This window comes from Melozone crissalis, unplaced genomic scaffold (assembly GCF_028551555.1).
Source record: "Melozone crissalis strain CALT ecotype California unplaced genomic scaffold, PUWL_Pcris_2 ptg000018l_1, whole genome shotgun sequence".
NCBI classification, from domain to species: Eukaryota; Metazoa; Chordata; class Aves; order Passeriformes; family Passerellidae; genus Melozone; species Melozone crissalis.
The window spans coordinates 42,525,785-42,550,436 of record NW_026535796.1 but is presented as its reverse complement, the minus strand read 5'-3'; the positions used below and the strand labels follow the sequence as shown (position 1 = coordinate 42,550,436).

General features: G+C 41.0%; 1 protein-coding gene across 3 annotated transcripts in view; it reads right to left on the bottom strand.

Moving 5' to 3' along the window:
• Positions 1–4,330: 4,330 nt before the first annotated feature.
• The window catches only part of LOC128936249 (protein TUNAR), a 160,736-nt gene continuing 140,414 nt past the window's right edge, over positions 4,331–24,652 (bottom strand). For all 3 annotated transcript variants that reach the window (XM_054275023.1, XM_054275024.1, XM_054275025.1), the window contains one exon: positions 4,331–5,253. In XM_054275023.1, the coding sequence (XP_054130998.1) occupies positions 5,068–5,253 (186 nt within the window). In that variant the 3' untranslated portion in view covers positions 4,331–5,067. The remainder of the gene's footprint in view (positions 5,254–24,652) is intronic.

Below are 24,652 nucleotides of genomic sequence, written 5' to 3'. Positions count from 1 at the left end.
GGAGCATGGGCTGTGGTGTGTCATGCATGTGAGCAGGCACTCTCCAGGTGACAGCTCCATTATGTACAGCTGATCATTGGGAACAGTTGGGTGCTTTCAGCTCTACAAATTGCCTTTCACAGCCTGAGCCCCCAGGTGAAATGCAGATAAGCAAACCTAATGCCTGAGACAAGGAAAGTCTTATTGGACACCAGATGGTTCATATGCAGATAAATGCATAGGGAAGCATGTGGGATTTCAGTCTGGTGTGGAGGTTTCCACACTGAATAATAGGTTTTGTTTCTCTTGGATCAGTGGTGGGGAAAGAAAGCTGTACCAAGTTTATAAGATCTTCTGGGATGAGCCTCCAAAACACACAGCCAGGCATGGAAGCAGTGCAGGGTCTGCAGCACATCTGCTGGAAATAAAGGTAAACAGATTTTTTATTTGTTGATGTTGCATTATGCACTATTTCATAAATTTGTAAATCTTTGTAAATCTGTGCATTCTGTTTCAGAGAAAACAAAGCCTCTCAGTAAACAAGAGGTGCTTACATTTATGTGCACTGTGTTCCTGGGCTGCCAAACACTTCTCTTGGGAAGCAAGACACTCAGAGTCCTGGTCAGTGTTTTCTTTGGAGGACTGCTGCTGAAATATTTTCAATGAGGTTCTTTCTTTCAATTAGGCATATTTCTTCCACAAAATTTCCAAGGAACAATAATATTTTTTCTCCAAAATATTGGTTATCCAGAAACAAAGTACTCCAGCTAGACCTCAAACTAATTAGTAAATTCTGCAGTGCTGCCTCCCTGTAGTTCTAATTCAGTTAATGTTTATCATTTCCCTCTATGAGCCAAGTTCTCTGCATATGCCATAATTCACACAGAAATGGTAATTCTGACTCAGAAGAGATGACACCTCTTGACACAGATGAGATCTTGGGGCATTTGGGGTGAGCTTCAGTGTATAGATTAATGGAAGTATAAGACACATTAAGCAATGATTGAAGTTTGGTTGTGATGTAATTGAAGTTTTCTTTTGTATTTTGATACCCACTGAATCAAAATTTTACCTGTAGGCCAGAGGTGGGATTTATCTGGGCATTCACAGAGTGAAGTATCCTCTGGATTATTAGACAGTAACATGATGATGACTGTCCTTAAAATCATAAAACTCAGGCCCATAGTAAATTGCTACATCTCAGTAAAACAAAACAACTGCTTCCAGAGGCTGCCAGGCTGTGTTTGTGTTCAAGCTCTCCTCAGGCACAATGAGCCACACACTGCTGCAGAGTGCAGGTGGAAGGAGCAGAAGGTAAGAACTGCAAGGGCTGCCCTGAGAGCCAACACACAGGGTGATACATTCCTCTATAAAGATGTGGTGGTTCCCAAGATGTTGAGTTTTCAGTGCAGTTGTAGGAACCAGATTGGAGGGCAGTAACCTGTCTGTTTTCTTTCTCCTAATCCTGTTGTGTGCATAATAAACAGTTTTATCTTCTCCCTTCTTGAAAGTCTTTCTGTATCCACCAGCCAACACAACAGATAATAATGGGGACAGTGTCATCTTTCTGTCACCTCATGAAAATATTTTTCATTCCCATGATACAGACCATCAAACTACATAGGATAATCATATTCTTAGTTGCCTGATGCAAAAGGTGATGCTTTAATATCTTATTATGATATTGGATATTAATTTCCTTCTACTCAAAAGCAAAGATGAAAGATCCTGTCACTAATGGACTAATACTTAATTTTTTAAAATTTACTTTGGAAACTGTTTGCATTACATACAAGTCAAGCCAAAAATGAGACTGTTGGATTTTTCCTTGCCAAAGCAGATTTACCATTCAACTCTTGTAATGAGAAGTTTTATTCAACTGTTTATAGAGCAGTTGCTGACTATAAGGTATCCATGACATTTATATTACCTAGTCGAATATTTCTTATAGGTGCATGCTGGAAACTGCTCACATAAAAAAAGCATGAGGGTAATTTGGCTCCAGCTGTCACTGAGCCAAGAGCAGGCCTGCCCACAGCTGCCTGGGTAGGCACACCTTCAGATCCTTGTATAAAATATTCCTCTCCCACTGTCATTCTTGAAAACATACTTTTCCCCTATCACTGTTCATGAATATCAAATAAAAGGTAAAGAAATTGCCCTCAAAGGAAACTCTTCATTTTTATTTAAATGAATACTTAATGAATCTACTTAAGAAGAAATTGCCCCGGGATATTTCTAGAACTATCTGTGAACAGAAACCTGTAAAATTAAAATATTAAATGTTAAACTTTTTATGGAATGGGATAAACCTTTCTTCCTCTTTTAGAGGAATAGAAGTCCTGTGGCAAAGCACACTGCACACAGCTGCTGCTGGTGAGGGGTGATGGTGCACCTGGACAAACTGCCTCCATCAGGACTAACAGGCAAAGCACAGCAGAGAAAGCATGGATTCCTTGGGCCCTTGATTCACCATTTCAGCTTATTTGGGCTGTTTGCCACACCTGACTTGCTGGAGGTGCTGGCCCAGGTCTCAATAAGTGCAGCTGTGCTGAGCAGCAAAAGCTCCTACTTTGCTTCAGTGGGTGAGGTGTCCTATGCTGTTTTCCAATTTAATTTGTAGTAATAGTAGAACCCCTCATGAAATTTCATTCATTAAGCATCTTCCTGCCCCCAAGAAGATATATTACCATTTGAGGCAGAGGGAGGCAAAGACATCTAACATGAGACTTTTGATTCAGAGGATGCCCCTCTAGAAGATGGGCATGAGCCTTCGGCAGATTGCTGTGGTGTTTGCTGGAAAAGGAGAAGTTCAAGAGAAACATCTGCAGAGTAGATCCTGGCAGGGAAGGGGCTGGATGAGGTTCCACTGGTGCTGGAGCATGTGCAGGTGCTCAGAGCTACAGGCTGTGAGCAGCAGTAGTTTAAACAGAAGAAAAAAATGCCTATTGGAGTGAAATATATTGTAGCCATCAGGATCAAAAGCAGAGTTTGCTGATTCCTTAGAATTATCAATAAATAGGTATAAATTAAAAAACAAGATCACCTTCACTGAGCTACACTGTCCTGCACCACTGCTGTTTCTTGTCCTCCCTGAGAGCTGCAGCACTACCAGCACTGTGCAAACACAAATGTTTCCTCAGCCATGCTGGCATGCATGGCACTGCCTTTCTCTGCTGTTTTCTGCTTCAAATCTCTGCTCATTTTCTCACCTCTCTCACCCTGTCATGTTTTCATTAACATGAGATTATTTTTGCTTTGCTTTCCTTCAGCCTTCATATTGGATTTCATTGTAATTTATTTACTGACCTTTTTTTCTACTCTTAATGGTTGTTGTTATTGACTGTATGATACCATAAGAGACTAAACACCTCTGTTTATAAGAGGTGCCCCTCGGGACTTTCCAGGCTTTCTTTTATATCCTGCACTGAAATGCTCTATTTTTGAGATCATTCCTAGACCCTGGAAAATGGTGAAAAAGTCATTATTGATTCCAGAGGGACAGGTCTGATCACTAAAATTAATAAGACTCTAAGGTGAAAATTTTCACAGCTGTAGCTTACTTCAATACCAATCCTCCTTGTGCATCTGAGGATGCAAGCCAAACCACAAGTCAGTAAACAATTAATTGACCTGGTTTTTAAGAGGATATATCAGAGTTAGTAGGCAATGTACTTAGGCAGCTTGAGGCAGAATTGAAGTCTCATATTTTTAATGCTTTGTATATTTATAGGTACTGAACTCTGAAGAAAAATGGTGATCATCATCATTGTACATTCCTGTCAAAAACACAAGTCAGAGAATTTCACTGCACCAATTCAGTTAAAGCACATGTCAGAGAAGCATAAAGAGTTAATGATCCTCACATTTAAAATACACTCTGTATTTACAGTCTGGATTTCACTTCAGCCCCTCACTTTAGGCTCTGTAAATTTCTCTTTTCAACTGTATAAACCTCTGCTCACTTCTCTCAGCACAAGTACTTAGAGAGCGTGACCAGATACTGAAAGCCATAAATTCTATGAATTTTGCAATATTTTGTGAGATGCCTCAGTGTTCCTTTCATTTGCTTTTTCTTTTTTTAACTATAAATAGAGCCTTCTTTCTGCAACCAGTCTCCAAAGGTCACCTTACAATGTTTTGCTATTTCCCATATTAAGCAGCAATGCTTTTCAGCTGACATTCCAACTTCAAGTCATGCATGTGAGCATGATGTGAGCTTGCTTCAGACCTCAGTGAGAGGGCTGCAAACAAGACTGCTGTATAATTGCCGAGGAAAATAACATCCATTGTCAAAAGGGGCACTTAATCAAACAAAATTTAGCTGCATGAATACAAGTGTCTCCAAATATTTGGTTCATGCTAAAAATATAGCACATTTATTAAAAATATATATTTATAAACATTGGTATGAACAGACACAGATGTTAAGCAAATGAGAAAGGAAAAATAACCATGTAATGTATTTCTCCCAACATTTTATCAGGTTTAGGCAGACCTTGCTCAACAGAATTGTTTTTTTCATGATTGCACCATATGTTCATTCTAAATAAAAAGCTTGTCAGATTCAATGTAAGTAAAAGCAAAAACCAAGAGAAAAAACCATTTGACCTAACAGACACGTGATCTGTGCTATGAAGCTATCTTTGAGTTCAATCTTTGCGGGTATACAGCATACATTTCTAACATTTCTAATTATATATAGTTTACAGTTTCTTTCTTTTCCTTTTTTTTTTTCCTTTCTTGTATTTTATTTTCTTTTCCTTTTTTTTTTTTTTTATTGTTTTAAAACAACATATCCCTGGTGGATTTCTTCAAAGCTACAACTTATATAACTGCAGTCATTCTCCCCCAAACTGAAAATCAAACCGAAAGGGAGAGGGCAGGAAGAAGAGTTAAGCTTATTACTGTGTGAAAAAGTCTTGTTAAATTAATTGTGCTTCAGTCTTCGCTGCCTTCAGGCAGTGCTTTTATGATGTGTTAATATAATACAGAGTCAATTCTGATTAAAGAACTTGTCAATAGTCAGCAATGTTTGTTGTCACTCTTAATGGCCGTTTTATCTGGTCTATTTGCATGCCTTCTAGTTTACAACGTTGTATAAATATACACAAAAATGATCACAATGAGGTTCAGAATTGTCCCAATAATTCCAAGCATTGCCAAGATGGTTTCTTCTTTGCTTTCCTTTTCTTGACTGCCTTTATCTTCTTCATTTCCACTAGTGATTACCATCTTGGTGGCCAGTTTCTTTATCCTTCCCTTCAGAATAACCTGGATTTAGGAACAAAAACATCAAAATGGATTATTAATTGGAGTACAGAAGCTCATATTAATAGTGGAACCAGTGGCAGAATTTTTGCCCCATAACATATTTTATTAAGAATTCATTTGAAAAGAATTAGTATTTCTATTAGCTGTTCAGTAAATAATTAAACTTACAGTTCAGCTATTCTGTGGTTTACTTATAACCCTCTGCTTATGTGCCAGCAACTACTCCTAGCACACATAACAGCTGCTATAATATAATAAAACTGGTCAGAAATGTACCATGAGGTGAGACTCCTCCAGCATCAGGGGGGACTTTGCCTGCACTGGGATCTTGCCATGTGGTGGAGACCCCATATTTACACTTCAGCCAAGAAGCGAGTGAGGGAAATAAAACTGGGAAGACCTTGCTTCTTTTTTTACTAGGAAAAAATCATTAAAGAGAAAGGCATTTTGTCTCCCGATGAGAAGGAAGACAGCAGTGACTTCTTAATAAATAATTCAAAATAAAAGCAAAACCAAAATAACATCCATCTTGGCTTTTATTTTCCTCGTTCTTAATGTATGATGAAAAGTTACTTGCAGTGCAGTGAGCTGAAATGTATCGATCTGCCTGCAGGGAGAATACAGCCATTTCCCAAGCAACAGCCCCAGCCTAAAAAAGGCAGATTCCTCAAATGTGGGACGAGCCTTGACTCCCAGCACAGCTGAAGCCACAAACAAAGAAGCTTCCTTGGTCTTCTCACCATCGGATTGTTCAAATTAGAAATGGATAAATTCCTATCTGTGTTTATCTCACACTGCAAATTTTAATCACATGGGCAAACCAGAGTGTCCCAGAAAACTGAAAAAGGTTGGCTGATCTCCCAATGCCAACTGATCTGCCAAGATCTGGGTTCAGGCAAAGCCCTGCTGCTGTCTTCCAGGCTACAAACCATATCCCATCGTATTTCTGCAGCAGAAAGCAGTGGTAGGATGTAGAAAAAAAAAAATTCCCCAATAGCTGCTGCCTTAAAGAGGGATTTGATTTGGTCCTTTAGTGGACCCTCATTCCTCCCTCCACTCACTCACAGAGCAAAAGCAGTATCTCCCAGGCAGTGCATATATTCAGGAGGGTGAGGGCTCCCCAAAAACTGCCCACCACCTCTGTGGGCACCTCCCCTCCAGCAGGAATCATCAGAGAGGAGCCCTGACCTGCAGCTCCTCTGAGCTGCTCCTGCACTGCACAGCCACAGAGCAGCAGCCGGAGCACTGAAAGGATGGAAAGGACTGGGAGAGGTAAGGAAATCCTGCCATGGAGAGACTGAGAGGAAGAACTGAGTATCCAGACAAAACAACCTGTATTTTTGTCACACCTGCAAGTGGTTCACATATAGGACAGAGAGTAACTGCTGGCAACTTCCTAGAAGTGTTTGATTCCCAGCAGGTACAAGGGATTGGTGGCAAGTCGGGCTCTGCAGAGGCCTTTGTACTGACACTTGCATTAGCATTTATGTGTTTTGTCTTCTTGTGACCAGTAGACCAGAGAAAAAAAAATAAGAAGGAAGTCAGAAACCTGAGAGTACCCACAGCAAAGAGCAGTCAGTGGGAGCAGGGGGCACCAAGAAGAAGGGCATCAACCATCACAGCATCAAACATCAGAGCATGATCATCCAGAAGATGATAACCTGCCTGAGGAAAGCAAAACTTCACAGGCGCCAGGTACCTCACACAGATATGTCTCCAGCCCTCAGAAACTGTCCCCAGAGTTCCTTCTCCAGCTCTTTCTGCAGCACCTACCTCTTCCAGAAGCAGAAGGGTTTTGTCATTTTTGCCCTAGCTGGTGTCCAGAGGAGGGTTTGGCTGCACCTGGTGCATGTCCTTCCTGTCTTGTTAATTGCCACTGAGCAATCTTAACAAACAACTTGTCTCTGGGAAATCACAGGAGAGTTCCTACCAGTGCCATTTTCACACACGTCACAACCTGAGTGCATCCACTCCATGTGCCATCGGACCACAAACCCGCATCCCAGGCTAGGACATGCAGCCATTACTTCACTCACAGAGCCATGAGTCATCTGGATATTCTGTTCTTTTCCCCTTCAGTAACTGGAAGGTTTTCCCTCTGGCCAACTGTTTGCATTTCACTGTTTATTTGAGAAATCAAGGAGGATTAAAAATATGGTCGGATAAAATCCTTGGCCTAGAATGGAAGGATTTGAGGGGAGAGTGAAGTTCTTTCTGGCTGGTTCCCACAAGAGCTGAACACTCTTGATTCAGCACACTGTTTCCCACAGAAATATGATCATACCCAAGCATTTTGTGGGTCAAGCCTCTGGCTTGAAAAAAGCCAGAGAAGGTACAATTTGACTCTGCATCCTGTGCTTTGGGCAGTTTCCCATTTACACCAAAAAACCCGCAGAAAGTGAGGCAGAGCCCCAGCTCTCAAGAGGCAGCTTGACTCTGCAGCCACTGGCACTCTTAATTTTGGTTCAGTGACCCTGCACCACATGTGCTAGGAAATCCTGACTCCAGGATTAGTGTGAACAGAGGCAGCATGGGGCTCAGACAGCATCTGATCTCCTATTATTAACATTCCCATTCTTTTCTTAATAAACTGCAGCAAGAAGTCAATATCAAATTCTCTCCTGCAGAACGCTAGATCCTAAAATTAACATCCATCTAAAATGTAGCTAAATAATTCACACATGAAGGAGACATATCAAAGGCTGTTAGATATAAAGACAAAGCCTCTGGCTTAGCAAATCCTTGAGTTGTGAATTTTTTGTAAGCTATGAAATTATTCTGGGGAAGTACCACCACACCTTTGCCTTATTATTAAAGTCTCTCCCAGGCACCCATTACTGGCTAATGAGAAAGGCAGAGATCCTTGGGCTGCACAATCTCTCATCTGAGGCTGCACAATCACGTTTTTCCTCTTTGCAAGTTGTACTTATTAGCAAGGAGATAGTGGGTGGTTTCAGTTCAGGTGACATGGATCAGACTGCCAGGTTATTTCTGTCCCACTAAGAGGCCTTACCTGAGGGAGAAGTGCTCAGTGTGATGCAACAAAATATTCACAGAGAAGCTGGTGGCTGAAACACGATAAACAACAAGGGGGCATCAGCAGCTGAGAGTTTGCAGAGGGGCTGATGCACAGTGTGATTTGTTGGAGGTTGTCTCTATGTGCCTGTGTGCTGTATTTGGATCACACTATGGTGCATCCTGGGACTGCATAAACTGCATCTTTTTTGGACAAAACTACACCCAAAAAAGTGCTTTCAGCCCATGGGAGTAGGGATCCAGACAAAAGCTGGTGTGAAGTATAACCCCCAGAAAACACACAGTGTGGGCACTGGCAGCACGGGTTTCCCTGGAGGGATTGCTCCAGCAGGTCTGCACTGCTCTCCATTTTATACAGCACCTAAGCAACAAGAGGCAGCACACAAAGGCTTGGTCTTAAGAGGAGTTTATCATTCAAACAGGACATGACTGGGACCAAACACAATTGTATTAATACTTTGCCAAATATAGCACTGTTGAAATCAAGGTAAGCGTTGACTTTGTACAGTGAGGAGAGCAGAATGAAAATTACTTCTCCATATGTAAGGACTGACCTTGGGAGAAGAGTAGCACTCTCCTAATGGCAGACTCAAGCCTTTAACCTTCACAGGTCTCATGCTCAGAGTGATATTTTTGCTGGCTGAGGCTTGTGGGTGTTTTTTTCTACTGGGGAAATACTTGCTGTCAGTTTTAGTATAATTACCCCAATTAAGAAAATAGAAAAGTCATCTGGCTTTCTGGGTATCTTTTCTCAGTCTTTATTATTCTCTTCTAGAAATGAATTTCATTTATTTGACATTATTTAATATTTTTATGATTCTTATGACACATTTTTCCTTTTGTATTTTTCTGGTGGTACTTCAAGCTTGACAGAAACATTCCTTTTCCTTACCCAGAACCACGGCTAGAACTGCTCAGATAGGAGGGCTAGAGAACACTAAATTTACCATTTCTTTTAATAACTATCCTTCTTATTTAATTGCTATCTCATTAGGAAAGCACTTTCCTGCCACATCAAAATTAATGTCTTTCCTACTTCATTTTGTAAGATTCATCATTAACCCAACATCAGCCTTGGTACGGATACATATTCCAAAAAGCTATCCATTAAAAGATAAATATTCTGTGTATTCTGCACTGCACATGGGAGACAAGGACAGTTCAGTGGTTAGGACATTCATTGCACTATTCATCTCCTTGCACTTCTGCTGGCTTCATTCCTTATATCTACAGGAAATCCACTTATTCTCTCTGCCTCAGTTTTTCATCTGTGGGATTCTTTGAAGAATGGGTTATTCAACCTACAGCAGAAAATGGTTCATAAAAAAGGTGGGGCCTTGCAAATATTTTGTTTCCAAATTAATTCCAAAACAGGAACACACTAACATGAAAAGTTTTACGTCCAGCTGTGCTATGAAATACACCCACTACCATCTCCCCAAATCTGGGGAACATTCTGCACATCACTCCCATTGCAAATAATCCAGTGAACCAGGAAAAGCATTTCTAGCAAAAGATCCTTTTGCATCTCTTCACCCAGCATGACTGATCTAAAGGTGATGGCTTGATGGCAGGGCTTTGGAAAAGGCAGTAGCAAGTGCATGTTTGAGAATTTACTGCAGTGTGTTTGTCACATCAAACATACAAAGCACATCCCTCACAAAGCACCTGCTCTGATATATCTGACAGTTTTTGAATATTCTGGCACCTTGACTTGATCTTGAAAAACTTTTGTAATATTAAATCATTTCTCCTCTAAGTCATTATTTATAAGCTCCCCAAAGAGGCTGCAAGTGGAGGGCTCAGCCAGCAGAATCTGAGCTCCTGGGAACTCAGAAAAGGGGAGGATCATCCAGGCCCTCAGTGCTCCTTCTGATCAGCCCTGTGCTGTCATGTATTATCTGGCACCTTGAAAAACAAGAATGGAAACTTCTGAAAACCTCCCAGGGTCAGATGCTCAGCTGGTACAGAGCAGTCTTCCTCCCTCAGCTGAGCTCAGCCACCTCCATTTACATCAGCTGAGGATATGGCTCCTTGTTTTCAATCTACCTTGAATATCAGTGAGCACAAATTTTGTATTCTTAATCCATAATCACAGACAATCACCAGCTAAATTGTTTTGATATTTAAACTTGTTTACAGTCCCCAGGCTATTAGTTGTGATGACACATTAAGAGATAAGAGAGCTTTAATTTTCTGAGGATAGTTCCACCCTCTGGGGATAAGAAACACACAGCGGAAACTTGTTTTGATTAGCAAACTGAAGAGGGCACAGAAATCACACACAGCAGAGTGGGAGTGCAGATGCTGCTGGAGCTGACACCTTCCCTTATCTCACAAACAAGCGCTCGAATTACCAAACAGGGAGGAGAGGCTCCTCGAGGATTTAACCTCACTTGAACATCACAGTCAAATGCAGTTTTGTTTCTTTCCTCCGAGTAAAAACCTCTTTTTCCTCCAAGGGCAAACTTGGGAAGTTGGGTGCTTGGCTTAAAACCTGGACAGCCCCCAAGCAAGATGCTGAGCAGGGCATTAAGTTTTGCTGCTTGTGATGTATGGGAGGAAGGCACACTTGGCACACACATTTTTGCTTGTTTGCTGTTCTTTTTCGAGGGATTACATTGTCACATTTTCACTTCTGTGATGATTTTTTATCTGCTCTTGATCCTTGTGCTGTTTTTGCCAAACAGTCCTCTCCTAAACTCCAGTAACCCAGGGTACTTGTCAGCTATCAAGATCCTGCTCAGAGAAGCACTGGTAGGTGCAGGGAACCACATTTGCATTTCTTCTTAGAGTTGGATTTCTTCTTTCAGTTGGGAACTCAAAGACATCATGGAAATGCACAATGAGGCCAAGAGAAGCTCTGGGGTTGTAAGAAGCTTGACTAAAAGCTCATCCAGGCACAGCAGTGTGCACAGGCACTGCACAGTATGTATGAACAACAGAGGAATCAAAATGGAATGAGCAGAAATTAATAAACAGTAGAAATCAGTAGACCCAAGAGAAGCAAAGACCTGCCATAAGAGAAGGGAGAGGGGAAACTAGGAAAGGTGCCCATGGGGAGGTCTTTCATTAGAGAAAAGAAGATCAGAAGGAACAGGAATGTGAGCCAGGTTCAGTAACACTCCCCAGCAGTGAGCAGAGACCAGTGCCTAAAGCGAAGGGATGTCTCAGTGGAGAGAGGACACAAGCACTTATGTAGTCCTCAAGCAGGAAAATAAACCCACATCAGACTGCTGCTATGCTGCAGGTTAGAGTCAGTGGGAAATACTTGCTATTTATAGCACTACAGGATATTTCCAAAGGTCTCAGCAATGTGAGACCCCCTCTAGAATAAAGGGAAGCACTCAGCAGCAAAGAGGTTACTCTGAGAGGGCAGAATTTAAATAAGTAATGTATTACAGGGCTCATCCTGCTCTTCACCTTGGGTCTGATCCAGTTTGTTCTGGCAGCAGTTTTTGTCCCCCAGGCAGCTTAGAACTCAGGGGAGGAAAAGGACTTGCAGCCAGTTTCACAGTTCTTCCTTCTCCTCCTTTATGTCTCTGGGACTACTCACAGCTGTGATATACTCAGGATACCTAAGCTCTATTGTCAATAAATCATATATTTTCCATACAAATATCCTTATCTTAGAAACAATGCTCTAATCTATAGCAGAATAATGATCCTCAAGCACCAGGCTGTTAGCAGTGTGCAGGCAGTGCCATCCCCAGCCTCACTGACAGCCTTTGGTTGCCCCACCTACAGCAAGGCTTCCCATGTCAGGGCTCATAAGGCTTCACGAGTCCCAGGTTCCTGGGTTGTGGAAGATACAAACCTGCCAAAAGGGACAGCAAATTACCCTTTAACCCACAGTCCTTTCCCTTTTGGTATGAGATGCACTGTGAAGAATGAATGAATTGTTACAGATCAAAATTAAGTCTATATAAAACACAACTGGAGGAAGCATTTATAATTAAAAGTCCAAATTTAACAAGCCCAGTGGCTAGCAATTTTCTGGTTCAATCTGAAGAGTGGTGAAAATTCAGTGTGTTTCTGTGTGTTTCTGTTTGGTTTGGACTGGCCTATTTTGTGTTCACAACCCATTTTCCTGATACACAGCACTTTGCTGGGTTGCTCAGTGCTAATGCTCAGGAGCAGAAGCATTTGACTCTCAGTGGTGCTGTAGCACACACTTGCCATTTTCCTCCTTTTAAGTACTCATTATTTCTTTTCAGACCTTTGGATTTCCACAATAATACTGGTGCAAGTATTGCTCAGTTTTATTAGAAAAAGTCAGATGGTCCAACTTCTGTTTGTTGCTCACATAGAGGAAAATTAAATCCTGGCTTATTGGAAGTTAGTGACAATACTCTCTCACATTGGCTGAAATCAGAGTTCATGGGCTGCCTTTCCCTTTAGGAGGCAACAAGAAAGTCTTTAAGCTGAATAAATAGAAAAAATGATTGAATGAATGAAAAGCAAGGAACAACTTTATCCCAGGAATAGTCAGTTGTTAAATTAGTGCATGGATGCAGCTATTTTTAGTAGCATCTTATTCCTTGATGCTACTAAAAGCTTGACTAGGACCCAATATTGTTTTCTTTCTGTTTTGCCATTTTGCAGTCTTCAGTGAACTTATCACTACAGTGTCCTCTAGCAATGATGTCAAAAGATAATTAAGGGACTTCTGAAAAAGTATCCACTAATTATTTGAATTTATTTTTTCACTCCTCATTAGGCAATTTGGGACAAAATTAATAACTGGCTTTTATTCTTCAGGCCACCTAAGATGTTTTAAGTCTCTTACCATATCCCTGTAGCCATCTTTTTTCAAGAATGACAAATCCCAGTCCGTCTGGTGCCATCCTCACGCAGAGCCTATTCCATGCTTTTGGTTTTTTTTTTGTTTTGCCCTTCTCTCTGGCTTTTCTGTTAATATGAAGTAGTTTTTAAGCAGCAGATGGCAAAACCTTCCTGGGCTTCAGGTATTAATGTCCAGCCTGTGAGCTGAAGCTGTACTGTGCTTACCCCAAATATTTTGTCATTTACAGATATCAAGGTTGGCAGAAATGACACTTTTTGTTCAAAGAAGAAAAAGAAAAAGAAAAAAAAGAAAAAGAAAAAGAAAAAGAAAAAGAAAAAGAAAAAGAAAAAGAAAAAGAGAAAAAGCTAACACTTGTCCATACCACATACTAGAAATTATGATAAAGATTTGAAGTTTGAAGCCACAACTCTCTCTTCCAGTCTTTTGCTCATCTTCCCTGGTTTAACAAAGCAGAACAATAAAAATCTATCATGAGCACATCTGAATGCTGAAAAATTCCAATATAGAAAAATAAATAAACAAACCAACAAATAAATCTGTAGAATTCCTCAAATTTTCAATTTTTTTTTCCCAGATAAATGCAGTATTAGCTGAAAAAGCTTTGTGAAAGAATGAGATGCTAAAGTATCACTATCATTTCCGACCTATTTTTCTATTTCAAGGGCATCTCCAGGCTTCTCTTTTAGGAGCAAAAATACATTGAAAGCCCTGTACAAGGAAAAAATGCAATATCCAAGTGTCAGAGAAAGACAGGTCTCCGTTATCTGCCAGAAGGCACATGACCTCTGTCATAAGCAATTTGAAGATCTGCCCTCACCACTGCATGTTGGAATGGAAACTGAGCTGCTTCAAAGACATTAAAGAAATATTAAGAGAAGGGAAAGTGACATAAATTTATATTAATTTGTTGCTATATAATATCCCCAAGTTCAGCCAAGGCCAGGAGATAATTTGGCCTGTAATGGATCAAACTACCTTTAGCTCAGATGTGACCCCTCCTTACAAAATAAATGTGCACCAGAAGAGCATTCAGAAGCCTGAGGGATATAGAAGTAGAGTTTCTCTAGGAAATGCCTTTTAGTGTGCAGGTAAAACAACAATATATAAAGCATAAAATCTCCACTTTTACCTCCATCTATATCTTTATTCCAAAATTAATTTTTAATTATGGGTACTTTAAGGGAAACTACAAATACATCTAACCAACTGACACTTTCTGATTTAGGAGAGTTTTGTTCAGGGTTTTTAAAAATAATTTTAAATTTATAAATGTTTGGTTTGAAATTATACTTACCGGCCATTTGTCTCAGGAAAAATAATTTTTTTGGAAAAAAAAATCACCTAGTTTTGCTGTTTATAGGAATGATACTTGTAAACCAACTTTTTTATCCACATAAAAACCTGACCATCATTTCTGTGAAATACTCAAATATCTTCACTTTGAAGCAAGGACTGTATTTTCAATTTTACTGTGGCTGAGATGGTTTGATATAAGTGCTGAAGAAGGTTTTGTGTGTCTGAAAAGATGTTTATTTTTAAGTGATAGGTATTGTAAAAGAAATTACTTATCTTGTTATTTCTTTTCATGTTTAATTACTCTCCTAGCCTGGTGCATCCTTGCAGCACTCCAATAGGTTGAAATGACATTGATAGTTTTCCCTAAGAAAATCTGAACAGCAGACAGTTTTCATTTTGCTTTCAAAAACAAATTCTTTGGGTTTTTTGTTATTAATTTACAAAGACCACCCAAAATTGCCACAATTAAAGGTGATCCAGAAAGAATTCAGACTCCATCTGTTCATGCATTTTCGGGTAGGCTTTAGACAGCACTGAATTCCAGCTTCAGTCAGAGCACCACACATTTCCCATAGAAGAGGAGAAAAAGAAAGCTTTTTCTTGTAGAGTGTTTCAATTTCTTTTTTTTTCTGTGTCAGAATTTTGAGGTGTCAGGAAAATCTGAGAAGAGGAACAGCAGTCTTTTGTCTGTAAGTCTGAGATGCTGCTCTGAGGACCAGGACAAGCTGCTCACACAGTGCTTTTCACACCTGTTCCCTGGTCTGTGTTTCTGGGAGCCTGCCTCGGGCCTGGGGGTTGGAATATCTGAAAGTGGCAACGACTCCCAGCAGTGTAGGGCAAGGTAATAGGAACTGCAGGATGTGCTGCCAGGTCCTCTGAAAAATTTACATTAGACACTCACAATTATGGATACCTGTAATTTTGCTCTTTATTTGCCTTAGGTTATCAGCTGTACCAGGGAGCAATGACACTCAGAATTGCTATTAAGATGCTGTAAATGGAAATTAGTCAGCGTTTGCACGTGGCAAGGACCTGCATGGTGGAACACCCTGGAATGTCCCAGCAGGAAATAATTTTGTCTTCACAGCAGAGTCTGAACTATGCCTGGAAAAGAAAATCAAGTATTGAACACACAAACTGAGTCATTTATTATGGGCACCGAGTGAGACTCGGATCCTGCGCAAAAATAGTCTGTGACTGATGCACCTGTGCAAGGTGGCAAATTAATGGAGTAGAGACAATTGTGCTTACAGCATTTCTTAGCTTCAAGTGCTGAGCTGCACAACCTTTATAATGTTCTTTTCACATACTGTTTTGTGTGTAATTATTACCTGTATCAGTCCAAATTTAAAAACTGAGTATTTCCCTATTGAATGCCTCTTTTAGGATGCATTCGTGGCTGAATTTTAGAGGTTCCAATACCCTGAAATTCACACTGAAGGCTATTGGCACTGTCACAGCAACACCATCCAAACTGAAAATTTCAAAGCCTCTTTCAAAGCCCTGGGATGAGCACTCCAAAATGGAGGCAGCCAAAAATCCCTTGCCACTTGTAAAACATTAGCTGTAATAAGATAAAATAACAGATAATTTGAGGAAGAAGCTAGTTTCTAAACCAAAGTTGTCAAAGTAGGGTAACACTCCAGGCAACCAACTCCCACACCTTTTATCATCATCATTAGTCATTTATATTGCAGCAGCATGCAGCAACCCCTGCTGACGTCTGGGCTACAAACCAGACACAGATAGGGAGAATGATACCTAGCCCAAGCAGCTTGCAAAATTACAACAGTATGAAGTGTAGGAAAGGGAGGGAGGAAGAACAGAAGGTTGAAGTGGGTTTCTGAAGGTCGATTTGCACAAACCTGGCACAGCCAGGACAGTCAGGGCCTCGATCCATGGGAGCAGCTGCCCCTCTGGCTCATGCTCTGAGTGAGCATGGCATCAGAGAGAGATGGCAGCTTGACTTGTGCAGGTCCCCTGCCCCTGGGAAAACAAGCTGGTTGTGCCAGGAGTAACACATTTGGGAAAACACAAGGGCAAGCTGACACATTCCCCTTCAGGTCTTGGGGTAGAGCTCTGTGGCAGAGCAGAGGACTTGGAATTTCAGAGGGAAAACATCACAATTACATCACAAAATGCTCTGGCAAGGCCATTGGACAGGCAGTGAAGAAAAGAGCATGGGAAGAGCTGGTTCTCTTATCCCCTGTGCACTGGTGCATTGCTGTAGCAAGTGTTTGCTGTAGGGAGTTGTGGTATCACAGGCTGAGGTTGGAAGGGACCTCTTCTGGTCACCTGTCCCAACCCCCTGGTCAGGCAGGATCACCTACAGCCAGCTGCTCAGGACCATGTCCAGGGAGTTTTTCAATATCTCAAAGGTGGAGACTCCACAACCTCTCTGTTCCCTGCTTGCTCACCCTCATGGTTATGTGCTTCTTGAGGTGCAGAGGTTTCCATAGGGTAGCAAAAGATTTCACCTTGCCAATGGAGCAGAGCTACTTGGATTCAGTTCTTTTTTCCTATCACTTATTCTCTTTAAAAAGACCCAACTTATGTGGTCACAGATCTGGAGAGATGATTTGCATGTGTCTCCCAACTGTACAGAATGCCTAACAACCCAATCCTCTGTCTGCAGTGGGCACTGTGCTATATAAGGAACACACTTTGATAGCTAATGTAATGCAACGTACACATCATGTTGCCTCAAGGTCATGGGAAATTGTATCTGTTTATATGATGCATCTTGACATACTCTAATGTAGTGCTAGTAATTTAAAACACTGACCATAAAATGTGAATAAGACCAAGAACATAGCCACAAATTCCACTGACTTTCTGTATTAGAGGATTCAGCAGCATATTGGTGACTCTTCACAAAGATTTCAAGAAAAGAATGTATATTTTGCCACTTTTTTCTTCAATGGACACCAAGTCAAACTTCATTCACAAAACCTTGAGTAAAATTTCTGCTAAAAAGAAATCTAATCTGGATTTATGACCCCAGAACAGAGAGCCAAGTTTAATCCTGTTTTTTTTAAAACATATAATGGATTCATTAAAAATACTGCTTGCAATAAAGATGCTGCTAACAATAAATAAAATATTCATAGTATCTGAATTATGCAAAACTGGTCATTGGAAATTATTTTGTGCAGGTCCCAGAAGCCTTATAACACATAGGGAGTGCCACTGAACTGGTGTGATAAGTAAATAAATGCAACTTGCCTGGAAACAGTAGATTGGATAACGTTTCTTTAAAGTTTGTTTTCAAAACTAATTGTTTATGTGTTATGAATTGTTGCCCAAGATGTCCTGCATGTTCACACAGACCTGGGTTTTATTCTAGCTGCTGTCATACCATGCATATAGGACTGATGCTTTCTCTGTTAAAATACTTTGCTCACATTTGTAAATTTGTATCCATTTGGCTTTACCTGTATTTTTAAAGCCAGGTGATCTTCTAGGGAGATTTTGATCAATTTCTTTCCCTTTCATGCTCTAAGGCATCAAGGAGTGCTGGGATGAGCTACTTTGCAGAACTGATCATACTAGTGGAAAAAATGCTTATGGTCACAGACCATCTAAAACCCAAGGAAAACAGTAGCCCTGTTCTTCAGGCTCTGATGAGAAAAATCATTTTCCTCAGGAAACAAAGCTGGGAAGTGAACATTAATCATAGCAGAGATATTCAGGTGTTTTCAGTTCATGACATTTGAAGAAATTCTAACAAATAGAAAAAAAATCTAAGATTTTAAAGAACCCGACCACTTAGGCCAAACTTCTCCAAAGGCTATTTGAAGGCTGAACTAAATATTAATTCAGGTTAACCTGAAAATTCCAATCAAAATAATTCATACTGTAAGAGAATGTTTGGATTTTCTTCACTATGTAGGAAAGAAATGGAAGGCTTCTTGATGGACAAAAGTCAGTGCTGCTCCAAATCTGGACTGAGAAATGGCACCTTCTAGTGAATACTCACAGACAATGGTAAACGTAATTAACCTATTCCAGGATACCACAGAATTTCCAGATATTATGATTTTAAGACCTATCTGTAATGTAGATTAAACAGGTAATCATACTGATAAATGTTAGATGTGAAAGAAAAAAGTGTACATGACTGAAAAATTGAATGTGCAAAGTGCTTAAAAAATACAATGTACTCTACCACCCATTCAGAAAACCTGAGTCAGAGGAAGATGAACAATTTTATCTAAATTCATGAAGCTGCCCACTGCTCCAGAGACCAAACCCTTTTTCTTGGTTTCCAGATCAGCACCCTGTTCTTTGCACCACATTTTGTCTCTGCACCCTCTGGTTTAAACTGATGCAGCTCATCTTCAGTCTATGTTGGTTGAAGAATTGCAGCATAAGCTTTTTAAGAAGTCACTTTGCAGCACCAACAATTTAATTCAGCTTAACAGAAACATAGAAATAGAAACAGTAAAATGTCTTTTGACCTTTGCTGTTGGCTACAATCAAACCCATGCAACAAAGAGAGCAGAGAGGAAATTTTGGACATATACTCAAGATGAAAAAAAAATGTTTGGGCATGTAACACAGTACACTGGAGAAAACATTCAAGAACATTGTGCTGAGAATATTATTTCTATAAGGCTGAAAGGGTCAGTGTCATCTTAGATCATGCACTGTACAAGTGCCAGCCATAGAAAAAGACCCACCCACAGGCCCTACACTCTGGGCAGAAGGTCACTAAACACTGGCAATTGATCTGTGGCTCTACAGACTCCAAGGAGGGGCATAAAAAACCACCAAATAAAACATGCAGGTTTCTTTTTGTCATATGCCAACTACTTTGCTAAAGATTATTAATAAAGCCTGAATAATGGCATTGTCTTGTCAATCCAGTGTTAATTAATGCCAATGATGAATGAAAATAAATTAACACAAGTCATAAAAACATCCTTAAACAAGATTCCTCTCTATTTCCTCCTGACACAAAAACAACCTGCCAAAGATTTCTCTTTGTTTGAAGTAATTTTTCTCCAAAGAATTCCCAGCTGCTTAATTGCTTTCACACAAACCTGTCTAGCTTAAGAACTGTCCTACTTTGCTCATCCTTTCAGTTCTTAGGTCCATCCAAACTTCCATCCCACAGGTGGCATATCCAGTCCTTGTGCTCCTCACAGGGATTTTGTGTCACCCTGTATGCCACTCTCTTTTAAGCTGACACCAAAAGCCATGTTGTGCAGGCCATGGGTCCAAAGGGAGACAGTTTTTGTCACCCAGTGACTTGTTCTGTTGAGTTTGGCACGGCCTCAGCCAGACCTGGCTCTGATCTCTGTTAGCCTTTCTGAGGTTTGAACCATACTCCTCATTTCCTCAGAACTCCAGATGTCAAGCACACACTCCCATAATTCACCCAGGAACTCGGCACAGTGACTGGTGACTGAAGTGCAGCCAGCTCTGGAGGAAGCACAGGCAGTGGCAAACCGCACAGCCAAGCCAAATGGTCCAGAGGAGAGGAAGGGATGCAGATTTTCTTCTGAAGAGAAAGACTTTGGCAAATTTATACTGGGAAATATCTTATTCCATTAATCAAGAGATGCAACCCCTCTTTGCCAAAAACTGGGGAGCCTAGAAGCTCATAACTCTACATTAATGCAGCAATTATATTAGCTTTCCTGTACTTTAAAAACCTGAGACAAAAGTTTAATATTTCTGGCTTTGCTTTCTAAATAGAAAGTGAGAGTTACACTAGACAAACTCCAATTTAAAATCTCAGCAGGGCTGACAGTGGTATTGAAGAAGAAATCTTTTCACAGTACTAGCTCGTGGACTGATTTTAATAATGGACATTTTCTTTCCATAGATCCAATATTTATACTCTTGTTGTTATTTTAAAACCTGCCTGGGGACACATAAATCTGCCTGTATCATAATTACACTTACCTACATTTCATGCCTGTAATCAAACTAGGACCTATGGCAGAAGCCATGGGAATATTGAGCAATCTATTCTGCATGGATAAGAAAGACTCCAGGTATTTTTCTAAAAGGATAATCTATTTTATGGATAATAAATTAACTTTGTCAATTTTTTTGGAAGCTAATGTTTTGTCAGGAGAATTTTTTTTTTTTGCTTATTTCTGAAAGTGTACATTCAAAGGACTCCCGAGCCTTTTTTCTTGAGTTCACATGTCTCTTTCTTTCAGTTGCTTCCAAATTCTGGTTCCTTTCTCCAGCCTTTGCTTCTCTGGAGCTTGCAGCACTGTTTGGCAGGGGTGGAAAGGAAGACAGATGCAGGCTGATCAAATCCTTCCCAGAGAAAACTTAGGGTGGTACAGCTCATAGCTCCACTGAAACCCCCAGAAATAATCCAAGAATCAGGCTTTTTATGGAAACCCACTGGCAGTGTTTTACTTTTAGTACTGCTGCTTCTTGAACTACAAATGTCAGAAGCGTATCTGTAGTGATGCACTGCTGCAGGCTGGCTTTGGGAAACCCTTCATAAAATCTGTCAGTGAGGCTGGATAAGTTCCCTCCTCTTATGAAGTCATCCATTCTGGTCACAGCTACACTCTGCACTGTCCCTGGGGCTAAAGTAAACATTACTGAGGAGAAAATGTGCATGACTTACAAATCCACAGCACTTCACCACATGCAGATATTTGCTAATATTTAAGAACAGAACAGCTTTCTCATAGGTGCCTGCATGTACACCATGCTTAACCAACACATGCCACCTTCTGTACACTGCACAACCAGCTAAGAACAAACTCTCCTACATTGCACATGGATTACAGTTTTGGTGGATGCTGTTGCCTGTCACAGGAAGGATGTTTGAGTGGCCAGAGCACCAGGTGGGGACTGAGGAGTCTGGGCCTCTGGGGTTCTAAGGGCACCTTCATGAACACAGGGACACCATTTGCAGCTGGGAGCTGATCAGCACAAACAATTCTGGCTCTGAGAAGCTGTGTCTTTGCCCTCCCTTCATATTAGCACTCTTCCCCCAGTCATATGCTGCTGGGACACTGCTGTGCAGAGCTACTAAACATTTTATTAAAGAACATGATTGCCATCTTGTCAAAGCAGTGTATGGGCTGCCTCTTCCTCACTGTTGCCAGGTGGTAATTGCCAAGAAGGAAAACAGGGATTTACAAAAATGATTGTGCTATATAGATGGCACATTGCCCTTTCTTGAAAGCCATAATCCCTCTGTTAGCACAAATCTCTGCAGTCTTCCTTCGGTTTTCTCATTCCTGACGTCTTGTAAATGCTAATTTTTATTTCTTTTTTCTAGTGTCATTTTGATGTCAAAACTGTGAACACTAGAATATCACTAGGCATCCCATCAAAGGAAGATTTACAGATGATTGGTCTTCATTGTTTTTTAACATTTTACCTTTCTTTTTTTAACAGCATGGTAAACAAGACATTTAAAACTTTCCAAACAAGGCTTATAAATTCATCCTGTTCCAACTTTTCCTGCTTGCAGTAATTTATAATTGACATCAGCAATTTCTCTGCTACAGTGACAGGACTGCTGCACACGTAACTGTGCCCAAGGTAGCTGCCACCAAACCAGGTGGGAGCAGAAGTCTCCTAGAAAATAAAAGGCCTGTTACCCCATGAGGAGCAGCTACCTGAAACCACAGCCACATTTCTGCTACCCCCTGGAGATGCACTCTGAAGCCCATGCCCTAGCACCTCTCCCCTGCCTTAGCTTAATCCAGCTAGATCAATGCCAGCTGGGTACGTTTATACACATTGCTTAGTGCAAGTGTAAACAAAGACCTAAAATGGAGTTGTGCTACCATTTTACCAAGCAGAAAGAAGAAATCAGTTCCTTTCATTATCAATTATTCTCATGGAGTTTTGCAGCTGACAAAGAGGCTGCTTGAGAGAAACAAAACAGGAGGTGTGCTAACTCTTGGAGATAGCCAGCTGTGGAGCAGCAATTCCCATACCAGTGGAGATGTGTGTGCAAAGGCGTTGTGCAGAGACACAGAGATATGCCCTGAACATTTGCTGAAGCCCCGAGCATATGACCCCAAGTATGTAGTATAAATATCTAAAAAAGTATATAGTATAAATATCGAAAAAAGTATATAGTATAAATATCTGAAAGAGGAAAGGAATAGAAAGTTCCAGATAAAGAAACAAAGTGCAAAAATAATTTGTATTTTCTACCACACCAACTTGTACCAGTGGTGAAGATGAAACAAGCCAGTGGTTTGATCCAGCTGTGGAAGGAATCAGTGGTACAATTCTCACTGACCATCAAGTACTGGATTAGGCTTTGAAATCAAAAGCTGCCCAGATGAGCAACAGTAGGAGAAACAAAATATACTTTGTAGTAACCTGGTCACTCAAATTGCTAGAGTATGCATAGACTGTACTGCCTGTGTGAGTCCCTGAAAATGAGCCAACTAGTAAGCTATCACTTCCAGTAACCTCAAAGAAGACCATGCAACCATGAAGATTCACAGAAAGTCCCATTCTTTTGTTGATCCTAATCTTGTTTAGTAACAGTTTATAAGGAGAACAGCCCCTGCATCATGCTGCAGCATGGCTTTCTAGCTTAGGTAGTTAAGGAAAAGTACAGTTACACCCAGAGAGACATCTGTAAAGATTCTCTTTTGCAAGTGATCCTCTCTGCAAAAGGCTTTAAAGATAATGAAAATATTAATCATTAATACCAAAAATCAACATAAAGCTCCACATGTAATTCTGATAACTGGGACCAAGTATGCAGTCAAGCAGACAGTGAAATTAGTTACTATCTTTTTGACATTCTGTGTGCTTGAAGCATTAGTTATGGGAGTTGCATTCACTTAGAATTTAATTCTCTAGAAGAGGCTGTTTAGCTTATCATTTCTTCAATATCAACCCCTGTCAGAACCCTGATCTCAATAACTGATATTAGCTGCAATCTATGTGATAAGCACAGAACAAAAAGGTTCCCAAATTTCAAGCACACCCTCCTCTTGGTAGGATTCACATTCTTGGATGAGTTTTGCTGAGCCTTGCAGCTGTTCTGAGCTTCTGCAGCTCCTGCAGGTGCAGCAGGGCCAAATCCTGCCAGGGGCTCACACAAGCAGCTTCTGCTGCTGCTGCCTCCTGCCCACAGCCAAGGACAGCCCTGAGCTCTGCTTGGCTCACTGCTTTCCACTGTCCTTCAGGACCTGAACTGCACATGTACTGTAAGAGATCCAAGAGGTTTCCTTTGAGCCCATGGTCCTGTGCAAGCATAAATCAATGTCTGTATTGAATTCTAGGTTATGTGAAAAGCACCAGCTTTGCATATTTGTGCTTTATCATCCAATCAGTAGGCTAGAAGCAGTCAGTCCAAATCCTGAGAGGGTTAAACCAGTCAAACTACATCAGTGAACACGGTCTGAAAGAGCAGGCATTGTTTGGCATGTATCTTAAGCTGTCAGGAGGAGCAGCCAGTGAGCAATGCAGTACTTGACCTGTCAGCATGATACAGATCATTTACATAGCTTTTTACAAACATTAACAGATTAATCCTCACCTTGGGACACACAAGCAAGGTTCAGTAGTCCTGACAAACAGATCTGGAAGCTGTCTCCCACAGTGATGGTAACCTGATTTCCAGGAGGATCAGCATCTTTACATCTTGTAAAAGCAAAGAGGATGGGACTTCATACCTCCAGACCAGGAGAAAAAGAAGTGTGAAGCAGACAGCAGCTTTAGCCCAACCTCTTGTGTTTGTGGGGAACTGGGGCTGTGGGGACTTTCGTAAGTGCTCTGTCCTGGCTCCTGTTCAATTCACAGCAGCTGTGACAGTCACAAGCAGCTCTCACCCCGGCACTGAGGACACGGCGTGTTCATGTGCAAAGTGCTGCACTTCACACCCTAAGCCTAGAGCAAAGCAAGCAGCTGAGGTGGAAGGGTTCTACCTGGGTGTGATTTCCCTACCCTAACAGCTACCCAAAGCATCTCAGCTCATCTCAATGGGATCGTTTTATAACGGAGTAGCAGTAATCATACGAGTGAAAACTGAATTCTGAGCACAGAGCTTGGGCCTTGCATTGAGGAGCAGGGAGGGTCTGTGATGGATATGGCCCACAAGATCATACTGACAGAGCACATAGACCTGGAGACAAAGTGGCACATGGCCATGGCCCATGAGGCTATGCTGGCTGGCTTTTGAATTACATGAGAGATGTGATTTGTGCACACATCATTTATGCAGCTGAGGAATGTGGTCTTAGCAGTATTACTGAGGGCTGGGGAACTGTCTGTAAGCCACAGGGGACTGGGAGATCAGGT